General features: G+C 39.8%; 1 protein-coding gene across 2 annotated transcripts in view; it reads right to left on the bottom strand.

Annotated features, from left to right (window-relative positions):
• LOC136871803 (glycerophosphocholine phosphodiesterase GPCPD1) overlaps nt 1-16,562 on the bottom strand; it is a 432,261-nt gene that overhangs the window by 126,062 nt on the left and 289,637 nt on the right. For both annotated transcript variants that reach the window (XM_067145405.2, XM_067145404.2), the window contains exon 8: nt 11,645-11,783. In XM_067145405.2, coding sequence (XP_067001506.2) covers nt 11,645-11,783 — 139 coding nt within the window. The remainder of the gene's footprint in view (nt 1-11,644; nt 11,784-16,562) is intronic.

The following is a 16,562-nucleotide window of genomic DNA, read 5'->3' on the forward strand; positions in this document are numbered from 1 at the left end:
TGTATTAGCGGATGAATTGATAGGATCTTCGGTAAATGACATATCTAAACAGTAAAATAAGTTGTTTTAAGAGGCTAATGTCACCTGTTGAAGTGCGTTAGCGTTCAAAGTAATTGCTTGTTGTAGTTAATTTTGGGCAGTAGTGTTATTTTCTGGAAATTTTGGAGGAGAGCAGATGCATTACGGACATTCCAATATTACTGTTTCATTGAACATGCCAGTAGTTAGATGTTGTTGATTTTAGGTACGGCGAAGCTGAATGTTCCAGATGATGTTGACATCACCATGACTGTTTATTTATTGAATTTATTTGGGTCCCTTTGGATGATTGACAGATGAGTATATTTTCTCATGAAACGTTAGGGAGACTAACCGTTGGGATATTCAAGTTGTATGTTAGATAGTTAGACAGTTAAATGATCAGACAGACAGAACATGGGAAGGCAGATTATGGGCAGATATTGACTCAGATGAACAAGGTGAATGATATTTTATGATTGGCAGATTTTTCGAATAACTGTTAATAATTTCATTATTTGTGGAAAATATTTCAGATATTGTGATGAATTATTTAATAATTTTAGGAAGTTAACGTCAGATAATGTTTATAGTGTGTTTGTGGAACAAACAAAGATTGATTAATGTGTTACTTGTAATTCTCCGTCATGTTGTCTAGTCAAATGATTTTTACTATTATTATATTTTCTTTTGTGAGTAATTAATTAAATGGAGTATCCTTCAGGTCAGAATATATTCTGCTATCGTATGCAACAGTAGACGGTACTACCTGCAACTGTCTGGCCAAGGGTCTGGTGGCCGATACCAAACCAGGCAAACTAAGGGAAAACCAACAGCTGCGAGCAGAGGAGTTTTCCCTTAGAAGGTTGGATAAGATGAGACCTTTGTGTGGGAAATAACACAAATTCATCAGCTGCGGCCTTGCAGTGAGTCAGGGGACTGCCGAAGGCTAAGGGAGACCACCCTGAAAGAAAATCCTCTAGTACGTTAAGCCTAGCAAGTCAGTACAGGAGTACAATGAAGTTGCTTTCAAAACGAAAACGAGTTTCGGAAAGAAACATATTCTGAATGTCGACAATACTCCAAGTACTCTTGGAACTAATGACAACATCATGTCCGATGTTCATTCAAGATGCACGAGAAGAACCGATCATAGAAACAAGCTTTGGATTGGAACCTTAAACGTTATGACTAACAGGAAAATGCAACAAAACCATGGATTTAATGAACTGTAGACATATTCACATCCTAGGATTAAGTGAAACCAAATGGAAAGGATGGAACACAAGAATGTTAGAGGACGAATATAAATTATACTGGAGTGGTAATCCTGCAGTGGCGAGGAATGGAGTTGGTTTTATATTCCATAAAGACATTGACAGTGTAACAGATGTCTCCATCAATGAGAGATTAATCAAAGATATGCCTAAATGGAGAAACTCAAACTGTAATCCAAGTTTATGCTCCCCAGCAGGGTTGTAGCGATGACCAAAAAGCAAGCTTCCTAGAAAAACTAGAAGACATCATTGATGAAAAGAACATAATGATAATTGGGGATTTTAATGCCCAGGCAGGAACTGATAAGTCAGGTTATGAAGGCATTATTGGTCCATACGGATTTGGTAATAGAAATGAGGAGGGTGAACTTCTGCTTGATCTATGTACACGAAACCAACTTCTGGTGAAGAACTCGTGGTTTCAGAAACGGGATAGCCACGAGATAACGAGATACAGCTGGGATGGTCAGTATAGATCAGTGACAGACCTTATCATCACAGATAGGTCAAGTGGAGAAAAGGTGCATGATATAAAAGTGATACCTAGTGAGATCCTTGATACTGACCATAGACTCCTCACTGCAGACCTAAAAGTCACCAAACCTATCATTAAAGTACACAAGAAGAAAAAAACCACGAATTAAAGACTGGAAATTGAAAGATGTGGAAGTCAAACAGCAGTTTCAAGAGGAAATCAGAGCTAAAATACCAATAACAGACACAAAGAAAGGTAATGAAGATTGGAATGATTTTAAGGCAAGTCTGGCTGGTAGTGCAGATAAAATATGTGGAAGAACAAGCAAAAGAGTGAGAGAGAAAAGAACATCTTGGTGGAATGATAAAGTGAAAGAAGCCATAATGAAAAGGAATAAAGCCAAAAAAGTTCTTGATGTGGCTAAGTCTGACAGAAGAATCAACAGCGACCAAATAGACAACAATAAATTGGAAGAGATGGTAAAGGAATATAGATGCAGAAAGTTGGAAGTCAAGAGAATTGTACGGGAAGAAAAAGAGAAAAGTTGGGAAGAATTTACAACTAAACTGGAAGAAGACAGTAAAGGGAATATGAAAATGATATATGGAATAATAAAAAGTAAAAGATCAGATAAAGATGGGAATATAGTTCGCAATATGAAAAATATCATGGATTCAATGGGGCAATATTTTGACAAGCTCCTAAATGGCCCTAAAGAGATCTCTGTTGAGGATGTAGGACAGACAATAATAGAGGAAGATATCTCAATTACATGGACAGAAGTAGAGCAAGCTCTCCATAGCATGAGAAGTGGCAAGTCAGCAGGAGCTAATGAAATTACAGCTGACATGATTAAAGCTGCTGGTCTGCCAGGAATACAGTGGCTGCATAGAGTTCTCTGAATAATATGGAAGGATACGATCAGAAAAAAGGGGTTATAGTTCCTATCTTTAAGAAAGGGAGTAGAAGGAAATGTGAAAATTACAGAGGCATTACCCTCTTATCACACGGCTTTAAAATTATGGAGAAGATCATTGAAGCCAGAGTAAGGGATATACTAGAGCCTATCTTAGAAGAGGAACAACATGTCTTTAGGACTGGAAGAAGCACAACCGATCTGATATTTGCTTTGAGGATGTTGGCAGAGAAACACTGGGAAAGAGGAAAAGACCTAATTATTGTGTTTATGGACCTTGAAAAGGCATATGATAATGTTCCTAAGTCAACTATTTGGAAAAGTCTTAGAAAACTTGGTGTACCGGAGTACCTTATTAGGAATCTCCAAATGCTATATACTAATTGTAAAAGCTGTGTCAGAATTGGAGATGGTCGCTCTGAATGGTTCAATACAACCAAAGGAGTACAACAGGGAAGTGCCGTACCACCTCTTCTATTCATAGCAGTTATGGATACCATTTCAAAGGAACTTAAAGGAAAAGGTAATAAAGATCTTCAGGCTCTGGTGTTTGCAGACGATGTGGCAATATGGGATAAAACAGAGAAGGGAGTGCAAAATAATCTGAATGCATGATGTAAGAAGTTTGATGATAATGGAATGAAATTGAACCCATCAAAAACAGTAGCATTGAAAATCAGCAGGCATAATATAGAATGCAACATAAAAATAGAGGACCACCAAGTTGAAGTAGTACACCAGTTCAGTTATTTAGGAAGCGTAATGGCTAGTAATAACAGAGCTGAGATAGAAATAACAAACAGAGTAACCAAAAGCTCTAACTTTTACAGTATCGTTAGACACCTACTATGGGATGAGAAAGTCCCACAAAAAAACAAAAATGACCCTGTACAAGTCATATTTTATTCCCATCCTTACATATTCTCTGGAAAACTGCACACTAATATCAAAGGATTGTAGTAGGATTCAAGCCTGTGAAATGAAATTTCTTAGAACTGCCCTCCAAAAGACCCGACTTGATCACGTGAAAAATGATGAGATCCAATCTAACGTAGGTCTAAATGAATCGATGGAGGAAAGACTTAGGTCATCTAGACTTAAATGGTTTGGGCATGTTAAACGAATGAATAGCACAAGGTTACCATGTGCTTATTTGGAAAAGATAATAACCGGTAGAAGACCAGCTGGAAGACCAAGAAGAAGATGAATGGAACAACTGAGGGAAGACGTAGAGAGAAGAGGATGGAATTGGGAATCTGTCTTGGACAACGAAATGTTTTTGAAAAGGCAACTTTGGAAGACGCTCGTTTTCAAACACCCTACCCGGCTCGCTGGAAGGGAAAACCGATGATGATGATGATGATCCTTCCAAAATTTTATTGCGATCTTTTCATTTTAAAATTACAATTGAAGAGCCTTTACACAGTTAGGTAGGGCGTGGAAATTACTCTGTGTTTGAGCTGATGCTGGAAGAGATCTGACCGGTACTCGACGAATGGCCATGCCCGTGAGGGGAATTTCTTGCGAACCGTTGATCCTAGCCGAGGTTCAATTGAAGAAAATCATGTCATTTCGAACCACCCACATCCATGAACGGTCACAATATATATCAATATTTTAACCCGAATCAAAATCTCAATGACATTTTAGAAAAGCCAAATATCCTATTTGACCTAATACCCATTTTTAGAAACATCAAACCAACAAATCATAATTTAGTTTTTTATAATATTTACAGCACCTTTCCTCAGCAGCCAGCCATCTCTTTTCCCACATCCTTCAGCCCCACCTTAATCCCCCTGCTTCCCCTCCATCACCCTCTCTTTTCTCTGACTTCTCCCCTTGCCCCACCTCTTTCTCCTTACTCCAGTCCTTCCTTTTCCTTTGAATCTCACAACTGTTAGTATGAGGCACACAACAATACACCACGCACCACATGCTGCAATGAAAGGTAAGTCTCATATAACCTATGCCATTTCACTAACACTCTCTCCTTCTATTCATTAATTTTATCTAATTTTATCATTTATCTAATTTTATCTATCATTTATTCAGGTTAACTTCATGGACACTGCAATGAATTGCAAATGTATACCAGGCACAAATTAAGAATGTGTTAGTTTTAAACATATCTTCATGTGCCATCCTGCCAATGTCCAACAGCATTTCAGCATGTTCTTAACAAGCACTACGGGAACATTTCATTTTATTTATGTTGGTCGATGTATGGCGTGGGTTACTGTAGTCACGTCCTAGTTCATGAACCAAGGGCAACAGCTGAGTGGCCTAGTAAGTGGTCCTGAGAGTCGGGATACCAGTTGCTATGGAATGGGAGTGGGCATCTCGGACATATTTTTCCTTGTGCTCAGGCGGCTAGGACTATACAATTCACCGGTGGTCCATAACCCGTTAGAGGAGAGATCCTCACTTGCACTATGTGCAAGTAGGGTAGCATCCTGCTTCATGAATTTACTGACCTCAGAACATTTAAAGGAGTAACGGAGTCCCACTCCCATTTGACAGGCGAGGGACTCCTTGGAAACAACTTGGCGAACGAAATGGAATTCGATGGGGAGCTATCAATATTAATGGGGCTTATGGAAGAAAGAAAGCAGAACTGGCTGAGTCAGCAAAGAGGATGCATCTGGATATGCTAGGTGTAAGTGATATTTGAGTAAGAGGAGATAACGAGGAAGAGATAAAGAGTTTATAAAGTGTACTTGACAGGTGTTAGAAAGGGAAGGGCAGGGTCTGGGGTAGGGCTCTTCATCAGGAATACCACTGCACACAACATAGTTTCTGTTAGGCACGTAAATGAGCGAATGACGTGGGTAGATTTGTCAGTTGGAGGAATTAGGCCTAGAATTGTCTCCGTGTATTCACCATGTGAGGGTGCAGATGAGGATGAAGTTGACAAGTTTTATGAAGCATTGAGTGACATGGTGGTCAGGGTCAACAGCAAGGATAGGATAGTGCTAACGGATGATTTCAATGCGAGAGTTGGGAATAGAACTGAAGGATACAAACGGGTGATTGGTAAATGTGGGGAAGATATGGAAGCTAATGGGAATGGGATGTGTTTGCTGGACTTCTGTGATAGTATTTTTTTTTTTCTTTTTTTTTTTTTTTTTTTTTTGCTAGTTGCTTTACGTCGCACCGACACAGATAGGTCTTATGGCGACGGTGGGACAGGAAGGACTAGGAGTGGGAAGGAAGCAGCCGTGGCCTTAATTAAGGCACAGCCCCAGCATTTGCCTGGTGTGAAAATGGGAAACCACGGAGACAACCATTTTCAGAGCTGCCGACAGTGGGGTTCGAACCTACTATCTCCCGAATACTGGATACTGGCCGCACTTAAGCGACTGCAGCTATCGAGCTCGGTAGTATGGGTTTAGCAGTTACGAATACATTCTTCAAGCATAAGACTATTCACCGCTACACATGGGAGGCTAGGGGTACCAGATCTATAACAGACCATATCTTAACTGACTTCGAATTCAGGAAATCTGTTAGGAATGTACGAATTTTCTGGGGATTTTTCGATGATACAGACCACTATCTGATCTGTAGTGAACTAAGTATCTCTAGGCCTAGAATAGAGAAAGTGAAATCTGTCTGCAAACGAATAAGGGTAGAAAATCTCCAGGAAGAGGAAATTAGACAGAAATACATGGATATGATTAGTGAGAAATTTCGAACAGTGAACAGTAAGCAGGCTCATGATATAGAAAGAGAATGGGTGGCATACAGGGATGCTGTAGTAGAAACAGCAAGGGAATGCCTACGAACGACTGTGTGTAAAGATGGGAAAAGGCAAACATCTTGGTGGAATGATGAAGTGAGAGCAGCTTGAGGAGGCTCATCAGAAATGGCTCCAAACAAGGGCCGAGGCAGACAGGGATTTGTACGTAGATGAAAGAAACAAAGCGAAACAAATAGTTGTTGAATCCAAAAAGAAGTCGTGGGAAGATTTTGGTAATAACCTGGAAAGGCTAGGTCAAGCAGCAGGGAAACCTTTCTGGACAGTAATAAAGAATCTTAGGAAGAGAGGGAAAAAGGAAATGAACAGTGTTGTGAGAAATTCAGGAGAACTCATAATAGATCCCAGGGAATCACTGGAGAGGTGGAGGGAATATTTTGAACATCTTCTCAATGTAAAAGGAAATCATCCTGGTGGTGGTGCAAACAGCAAAGTTCATGGGGAGGAGACTCGTTGGCCGAATGGTCAGCGTACTGGCCTTCGGTTCAGAGGGTCCCGGGTTCGATTCCCGGCCGGGTCGGGGATTTTAACCTTAATTGGTTAATTCCACTGGCCCGGGGGCTGGGTGTTTGTGCTGTCCCCAACATCCCTGCAACTCACACACCACACATAACACTATCCTCTACCACAATAACATGCAGTTACCTACACATGGCAGATGCCGCCCACCCTCATCGGAGGGTCTGCCTTACAAGGGCTGCACTCGGCTAAAAATAGCCACACGAAATTATTATTATTATTATTATTATTATTATTATTATTATTATTATTATTATGGGAAGGAGGAAAATTATGTTGGTGAAATTACGCTTGAGGAAGTGGAAAGGATGGTAAATAAACTCCATTGTCATAAAGCAGCAGGTATAGATGAAATTTTACCTGAAATGGTGAAGTATAGTGGGAAGGCAGGGATGAAATGGCTTCATAGAGTAGTAAGATTAGCATATGGTGTTGGTAATGTACCTTCAGACTGGACAAAAGCAGTGATTGTACCTATCTATTAGCAAGGGAACAGGAAGGATTTGCAACAACTATCAAGGTACCTCAATCGATTAGTATACCAGGCAAAGTATTCACTGGCATCTTGAAAGGGAGGGTGCGATCAGTGGTTGAGAGGAAGTTTGATGAAAACCAGTGTGGTTTCAGACCATAGAGAGGCTGTCAGGATCAGATTTTCAGTATGCGCCAGGTAATTGAAAAATGCTACAAGTGGAATAAGTAGTTGTGTTTATGTTTCGTAGATCTAGAGAAAGCATATGACAGGGTAGCATGGGAAACGATGTTCGGCGTACTGGGGGACTATGGAATTAAATGTAGATTATTAAAATCAATCAAAGGCATTTATGTTGACAATTGGGCTTCAGTGAGAATTGATGGTAGAATGAGTTCTTGGTTCAGGGTACTTTACAGGGATTAGACAAGGCTGTAATCTTTCGCCTTTGCTTTTCGTAGTTTATATGGATCATCTGCTGAAAGGTATAAAATGGCAGGGAGGGATTCTGTTAGGTGGAAATGTAGTAAGCAGTCTGGCCTATGCTGACGACTTGGTCTTAATGGCAGATTGTGCCGAAAGCCTGCAGTCTAATATCTTGGAACTAGAAAATAGGTGCAAGGAGTTTGGTGTGAAAATTAGTCTCTCGAAGACTAAACTGATGTCAGTAGGTAAGAAATTCAACAGAATTGAATATCAGATTGGTGATACAAAGCTAGAACAGGTCGATAATTTCAAGTATTTAGGTGTTGTGTTCTCCCAGGATGGTAATATAGTGAGATTGAATCAAGGTGTCTTAAAGCTAATGCAGAGAGCTCGAAGTTGCGATCAACAGTATTCTGTAAGAACGAAGTCCGCTCCGGACGAAACTATGTTTACATCGGTCTGTTTTCAGACCAACTCTGCTTTACAGGAGCGAAAGCTGGGTGGACTCGGGATATCTTATTCATAAGTTAGAAGTAACAGACATGAAAGTAGCAAGAATGATTGCTGGTACAAACAGGTGTGAACAATGGCAGGAGGGTACTCGGAATGAGGATATAAAGGGTAATTTACGAATGAACTCTAATTAAGCTGTACGCATAAACCAGCTTCGGTGTTGGGGTCATGCGAGGCGAATGGAGGAGGATATTTTACCTAGGAGAATAATGGACTCTGTTATGGCGGGTAAGAGAAGTAGAGGTAGACCAAGATGACGATGGTTAGACTCAGTTTCTAATGATTTCAGTGATGGATTTAACAATTCTATTAATATTAATACAAGAAAGAGTCTGGATGATAAGCATACTCCAGATGCTAAGAATTTAGAGCCTATTTTATTTTTCAGATTTTACACTTAGTTCATCCCAGATTTTAAAGTTAATTGTGTGTTTTTACATTTGTTTAGTTATTAGATGTATTATATTAAGGCTGAAGATGGCCAGCCAAGGCCAAAACTAGTCCGTAGTTTAGTAATGTAATAATATTGCATAATATAGTATTGAAAGAGGTGGACCATACGGCATTAATTTAATAATTGTTACAGTAGAACCGAGATTATACGTTCCCCGAAACTACGTTTTCTCGTATTATCCGTTTAAATTACGTGGTCCCGCGAGTATCCTAATTAAACCACGTTGTAAAAATCCCCCATCATCCGTTCCTCGAAGAAACGATTTCCCGCATCAACCATTCACGAATTTCAGTCCCATCAACGCTAAATCCTCGATCACGCGTTTTTCAAGAAACTGTATCTCGCGAAAGAACGGCTACGGCATACTTGCGGATCTTGGTGTTAACGTCCAGTCATTGCGGTAATTGGAGGAAGAGGAAAAGTGATCGGTGGTGAACTTGCATAAGGGACCATCTTAGCATTGCATTCGGGTGGTATTGTTTAGAGAATCGAAATCATAAAGCAGAGTGTGTCCACAACAACTGGAAGGAGACATAACGCATTTCGACAGCTCTGCTTGAAGACAGAACGAGTTTCATCAAATGTTCGTACTTGCAAAGCGTGTACATTATGTCCAGGGTTAGATGTCTACTTTCCCCCCCCCCCCCGAGTGTATCGCCGAACAGGTTTTTGGCACTTCCCTCAGGGCACTGTATAGTCACTGAGCATTCAGGTAGGAATCTAAACTGCTCCTTCTTAAGTACAGTAACACAAATTGAGTATCTTAATATTAATATATACGATTACGTTATCGAGACTTGAACAGATGTTGCAGCTTACATACATAAAGCCATGGGAGGTTTTGGGATTGCCTTTTACTGTTTTGGTCCTAATGTAAGACTAGGAATTTCACATTATTGTGTTAAAATGTTAAAACCGCAGTCGTTTTATTTTTGCTCACGTTACATGCAAAAACCTTTGCATCATTTCGCACTCGTGCCGACTTGGACAGCGAGCACGTTTTCCAGCTGAGCTCAAGGTCGCGAATAACCGTAAATTCAGAAGTTTTGATGATTTTTTTCTCTTTCCAATGTAATCGTGATTAGTGACGGACATAATTGAATATAATGCATTCGAAAATTTGAGAATCGATACTTACATTCGAAACAATATTCTCGAGTTCAACATAACCTTTAAAAGTTGATATAGGCCGTAGGCCTAATTTGCGCGGTACAAGATTTCCACAAACTGACTACGAACAGTACCTAGGTACCGGTGACCAAATTACAATGGAAGATTTAAAGAAAAAGAGATTTCGCCATCATGTTGGGCGCTTTTGTATCCAATGTGCTTTATTTTATTAGATTCGAGAATTAAAAAATACTTGTGGTCGATTGTTTGGCTTGATGTTATTAGGTTTTTCGAACAGTTTGACCGATCAAAGTTGCTGATCTGAAAGAAGTTTTCAGAGGAAACCGACGAAGTTTCCCCGGTAAAACTGAATGTAAAGTTGCGAGACTTTTAAGCCGCGTACCAGTAACTAATGTTTGAAGCCGGTCCCGCGATCGAACTTGCCTGCCTCTCACCTGGAGAACCCAGGTTCGATTCCCGGCCAGGTCAGACATTTTTACCTGGATATGAGGGCTGGTTCCAGGTTCACTTATTCTACGATTACCTTTCATTGAGGCATTATTTAATGGTGAGATGGCGACCCCGGTCTAGACAGCTAGGAATAACGGCCGAGAGGATTCGTCACACTGACCATGCGTCACCTCGTAATCTGTAGTCGTTCGGACCAAGCAGCGGTCGCTTGGTAGGCGGAAGGCCCGTTGGGGCTGTAGTTTGGTTTGGTTTAGGGGTGTTTGTAAGATTTTAAGTATACATATTTCTTTTTTGTGATGTTTAGCCAAATTGTTCATGGTTCATTCATTCCCGGATTTTCCGTTTTCCCGTGTTGTACGTTTTTTTACGGTGGTCCCTCCAAAAAAGGAGAATCGAGGTTCCACTGTATATCCTATGATACAGTTCACTGTGTCGCTCTCGTCCCAACTGAAGCTCTAATGCTGTTAAAAACGCAGTATGATCCACCACAGTCATGCAGCAAATACGGAGGTATTCCCTCTCTGTAGTGGTCCACGTGCGGTCGGACCCCTGTCTTCTTGAGAGAATGCCTTCCCGTAACCATTGTTGCCAACAACGATGAACTGTGGATGCATACCTGCAACGTCTTTCTGCTATATTGCAGAAAGAACATCCACCTTCCCATAACCCTATTACACTGCCTCGTTGAAAGTCAGTAAGCTGCTGATACTACCATCTTCGTCTCCTTAAAGGCATGTTTGACTCACAACATCAACACTGGATGATGACACGCTTACGAATTGTACAGTGCACATTTAAAACAAATTTGCTTTGCAAGGTCATAGTAGCGCTACTAGCACAATTCTTTATTGACTAGCATGCAAATTTGATGCTTGTTGTTTAAAGGGGCCTAACACCTAAGGTCATTGGCAGCGCAAATTTGAATAGACACAATCTTTCAGATGTGCAAACATGCATACCGAATTTTGTTTATCTAGCGCAACTCCTCCTTGGAGTTGGGCCAGTGTATATGAGATCTACCCTGTAGCAAAGTCTCACATCTGCAGCTAGTTCTATATTGTTAACACATAAAACAAACCATAAAAATACAAAAAATGTAGTTTGCATGAGAAATCACAACTTGTGTTAGTTCTCCTGATTCACTGACTATTTACACTTTTGTTATTTTGTCAGAAGCAAGGTAATATTACTTTTATGAATCCCCCGAAAGTTCAAATAATACAGAATACTCACGACTGAACTTGTTTGAAGGAATCTCCAAGTCCTCTATGGCCAACATCCAAACCTTGCCATGACTGCTTCCACATTCTTGCATATGATACGCTCATGTTACAGTTGTAATCCTTAATAGGTTGAACAACCAAATATTCCACTGAAATGCAAAACGAAACAGAATGTGGAAGAAGAGAACTATATAACAGTACAGTACTAGTAACTTCACCGACTCAGGAAAATTAATGCAATGCGTATTTTCTAGTGGATGATCTATTAACTAAATTTTGTGTATACATAAATATCTTCAATTAAGTTATGCAAAGTCTCAGCCGTTTATGATAATAGCAAAAATCACTACAAACTGCTATATTCTGTGAGTACTTTAGTAAGAAAATGCTAGGTTAATGTTTCAAGGTTAAATAACTTTTTCTCTGATTTTCTTCATGTAAACAATAAAAAAGTAAGTGTGTGTAAATATTTGGGTCGAGTCACAAGTCATGGAACTATTTTTTTTCTCGCAAACCGGAGAAAACACGGAAAATCTAAGGTATGCATTTGGAAACTTACGGTATGTACTTGCTTATGATGCCACCAGATGGTGTATGTAAACAACAGTGTGGGTCTAAGCATGCCCCCCCCCCCCGTTCAGTGTGTGAGTGAGAGCGTCACAAAATGAAAGTCAACAAGCAGGAACAACAATCGTATATTAAAATAGCAGTTCTCCGTGCCAGAAATGCATGCCAATGCCAGGCAGAGCTGCAGGAAGCATTACGTGTGCACGCCATGCCCTATAGAACAGTCATAGTCCATGGACAAAGATGAGGGTGATTATTTTGAAGGTCTGTAACCAGTGGATACCTGTCCTTTGAAGGTAGTCTTGTGTATTTGCTGTCTATACCATAATAAAACAATGTTCACCAATGGCCTGTGTTCTGTCACTTTCCTATGAGAATCTCCTGAAGTCAGAATTTATCTTCAGGCTCTATGCATAAGTACATGCCCTATATTTCCAAATGCTTATATCAGATTTTTCGTGTCGTCTCCTGTTTGCAAGAAAAAAAATAGTTGCCATAACTTATGACTCGACCCTCGTATGTTCTAAGAACACTACTTATCAGTCTAAAGGCTGGTCTCCACTGATTAACATTTAACACCAACATGTTAAATTTAACATGTTACAATTGACGTATATTGTGATCGTGTCTTCCAATTGACTTTGCATGTTAACTCAGAATGTTGAGGTTAACACTTTTAACATGTTGGCGTGTTTTCCGCTCCAAGTGCAAAACATGTCAAGTCAATTAGTTGTTCGTGAGATGCTGGCACAGCTTCGGCAACTTCCTTGCCGTTTCCATGCCAACAGATAGCCAAACGACGCAAACGATGTGCTTCTCATGAAGTAGGATTATAGTTACAACACTCCACAACAGTCATTCTCTTTGTTATAAGCTACAAATACAGTACCGGTACGCGCACGCGTGTCGTTCTCTCTGCACTACGGTATACTAAAATTTATAGTCAGAAATGGAGTGGAGCAAGATTACTTTGGACTTAATTAATGACATAACAAAAAGGCCTTGTTTTTGGGATGTCTGGTCAAAGAGATAAAGCGAAGAAAGCCGACAGTTTCCAGGAACTCTAAATTATCTATAATTATTCCCGCGAGTGCATAAAAAAAAATTGCGTCCCTCTGCTTCCACTACAGTCGAGTATTGCAAAAAAATCAGAAAAGTCGGAAGTCGGGGTGTGGGAGCGGACAAAGTTTATACCGGTCCTTCAAAGAGGTTTGCTTTTGAAGCAATGAGCAGGATGAGGGGAGGAAATGTGTCTAATAAAACTGCATTTCTAAATCATAACAAGAAGCAACAGTGGCAATAACAAAGGCCGAGTCCTCTTCATATGAGTCCATTATCCTTGTTTGAAAATACTAGACACCACCTAAATGTATTACCGCAAATTGATATGATGAACCACCTATATATAAACAAAGAAAGTGAAGTTTAACATGTTTATTAAGTGTGGACACAATGTTAAATGAAACAGTATTCAACATTTAACATTAACATGTTGATGGTGTCACCAGTTAACATTTAACACTTTTAACATTTAACATGTTGTCGTTAAATGTTAATCAGTGGAGACCGGCCTTAAGACTCTGTTCAATGTACACTTTAAGAAGGATAATGCATAAGTTACAACTTATAGAAATGAAACAAGAAAGAAAATCAAGGGGACCATATTGCTAGAAATGGTGAGGACATCAAAAGGAAAAACAGAATTAGTTCTTTGTGCTGAGCATCACTTTTGCCAAGCAAAAAAAAAAAAACAGTATATGGCTTTATTTTGACGAAAAACATAATCTTTATGATAAAAAAAACATGAAAACAAGATACTGTTTTTTAAAGTAACCTATTTAACGAATATAATGAACTTCTCAACCCCCAAGTCTGGCGGATGTGATTTGAAGGCAAAATAAATTTGAACGAGTCTGTGTCCACATCATGGCCGCAAGTTTAGACGTACTATACATACCATGTGGAAAGTAAGGTATCGAGTTAGCAAGGGTTGCTGGTCTCCTGTTTAGTGGTAGTGAGTCTACCTCTTACCTGGAGACTCCGGGTTCGATTCCCAGTCAGGTCAGGGATTTTTACCAGGATCTGAGGACTGGTTTGAGGTCCACTCAGCCTATGAGGAGCAATCTGCCAGTGAGATTGTGCACCCAGTCTAGGAACCTGAGAATAACAACTGAGAGGTTAGTCGTTTTGACCATATAGCACCTTGTAATCTACAAGCCTTTGTGCTAAACAACAGTCGCTTGGTAGGCCAAGGCTCACCAAGGCTGTAGTACTGTTAGGTTAGATTTTGGTTAGTATGGGCTTGAAATTTTACTGATGACAATTTATTTCTTATTTCTACACAAATTTACACAGACAAAGTGTAAGGCATCAAGTCATACGTCCTGTTCGACCCTCGTATTCTTAGAGAGAATGGAACAAGAAACAGGAATACTTGCTATACCCTTCAGTGCCCTTACAGTGAAATCACCTGATGCTTCTCTCGTGGACTTTCGTGCATTGGGACTTCTGAAAAGGGCACTGGAAAACAGGTATCTTCGTACTGTGGAAGACTTATGGTAAGCCTCTACGGACGGGTGGGAACAGATGGACATGGCAATACTTCATAGAAGTCTTCTTCGGTGAAAAGTGATCTGGAGAGTTACAGCTTGTATGCAGGGGTATCGAACAAAGCATCTTCGATGAAGGAGGCATACTTTTCCTATGGTAAGACCCATGTGTAATTGGTCACCAGAGATCAGAGACAACCTCGTCCGTTACCTCCAGTGACTATGTTTGGACTGAAGCTAGTTTCTTTGCTTGGGTCAAGGTCTGCTGTGTGAGTGGGGAAGAGGGAGGGAGGGAGGGGGGTGAGCTGGGTGAGGGGAAGGTGGTAGGCAATACATTTGTTCAAAAGAGAGGGGAGGAGTGCTATTTGGTTATATTTTGTGTGTCTTGATGTGCATTAGCAAGAAAATGCACAATAATGATTCTGAATTAAAATGCGGAAATTATATTTAGTGATAAATGGACATCAGATTTATATGCTGTAAAAATTACCAATATAAGCATGTAATTATGCTACAAAAAGGGGTGAAATATGTGTAAGTATGCACTTATTTTCATGCTATTAAACACTTGTATGAAATGCAAACATAACCTTCCTTTACTAGACACATGTGATTCACCTACACCAATACATAAAAACATGATCATGAATCAACAACTGAATGAAAAACAAAAAATCACACTACTTACAGCTGCAGATGTTCCACTAGTATAAACAATCCGTGCATAGTTTGAGACATATCAATCTATCAGTGTTCACTGATAAAACAATATGCACACTTCTTCTAGATAAGACACAATGTGTTAATCCACATGATAAATCAATTAGTAAGGTTTTAAGAAAACTGTGTAATAAACACAAACAGGAAGAAACGCGCTTAAATACACACCCCTCTTTTATTTTACACTGCACACCCTACTTCTCTTGTCCCTAATGTGCTTTGCAGTACACTACAACAGTATTCTCCAAGATTTCTAGTTTAAATCTGTGGTGTCTGTCAGTTAAAACTAGCCTCAATGCAGAGAATGATCCCTCTACATCTACAGATGTAACAGGACAGTACTTGAATTCGGGAGCGAGTGTAGGTGTTATTCTGGTAGATCCACATTATCAGTACCAGCACATTCTCTTTGGTACCAGCCAAATATTTGTTCATAGCTATCATGATGTCGTAGCCCGGATTTTGTTTAAGGACATCACAATATTTTGTTTGCAGATGGAGTCCGAGGTTCCCTGGGATACCTTCCATTTCACACTTCACGTTCTCCGTGATGTCCAGCAAATCACCAAGATGCAATCCAAATCCACGCATTTCTAGCTTCTCAATCGATTCTGGTATGATTTGGAAATGTGTCTCGATAGGTGCCAGTACCTTTTGAACTGTTTCTTTGGCCCAAAGAGTTCACGCCATTAATTTCTTTACATTTTGTTGAAGACTACTTGTAAAACAAGTTTTAAATATGCATAATACAAGTTGAAAACATGCACAATAAATACAAAATTAGAAATATCTGCATATATATGCACTATTAAACTTAATAATTCATCCAATTTCACCTTAAAACACACTTCCTTCTCAGTTTTCAAGGTCTATATATCGGCAAATACAATATGCATTTGCATACAAATGTGACGTCTAGTGATAAACAATCACCTTACTAAAATGTCACAAGTAGCGGGAACACTGCCTAAGTCGTCGTCGGCGGCAGTTACTCGTTTCCGAGTTTACAGATTTCCTGGCTAATAGCTCACTTCAATTCACAGCAGTTTGTGTTTAAATTTCCACTGGCTGTACAGGCCGATTCTTGCGTAG

This window comes from Anabrus simplex, chromosome 4 (assembly GCF_040414725.1).
Source record: "Anabrus simplex isolate iqAnaSimp1 chromosome 4, ASM4041472v1, whole genome shotgun sequence".
NCBI lineage: Eukaryota > Metazoa > Arthropoda > Insecta > Orthoptera > Tettigoniidae > Anabrus > Anabrus simplex.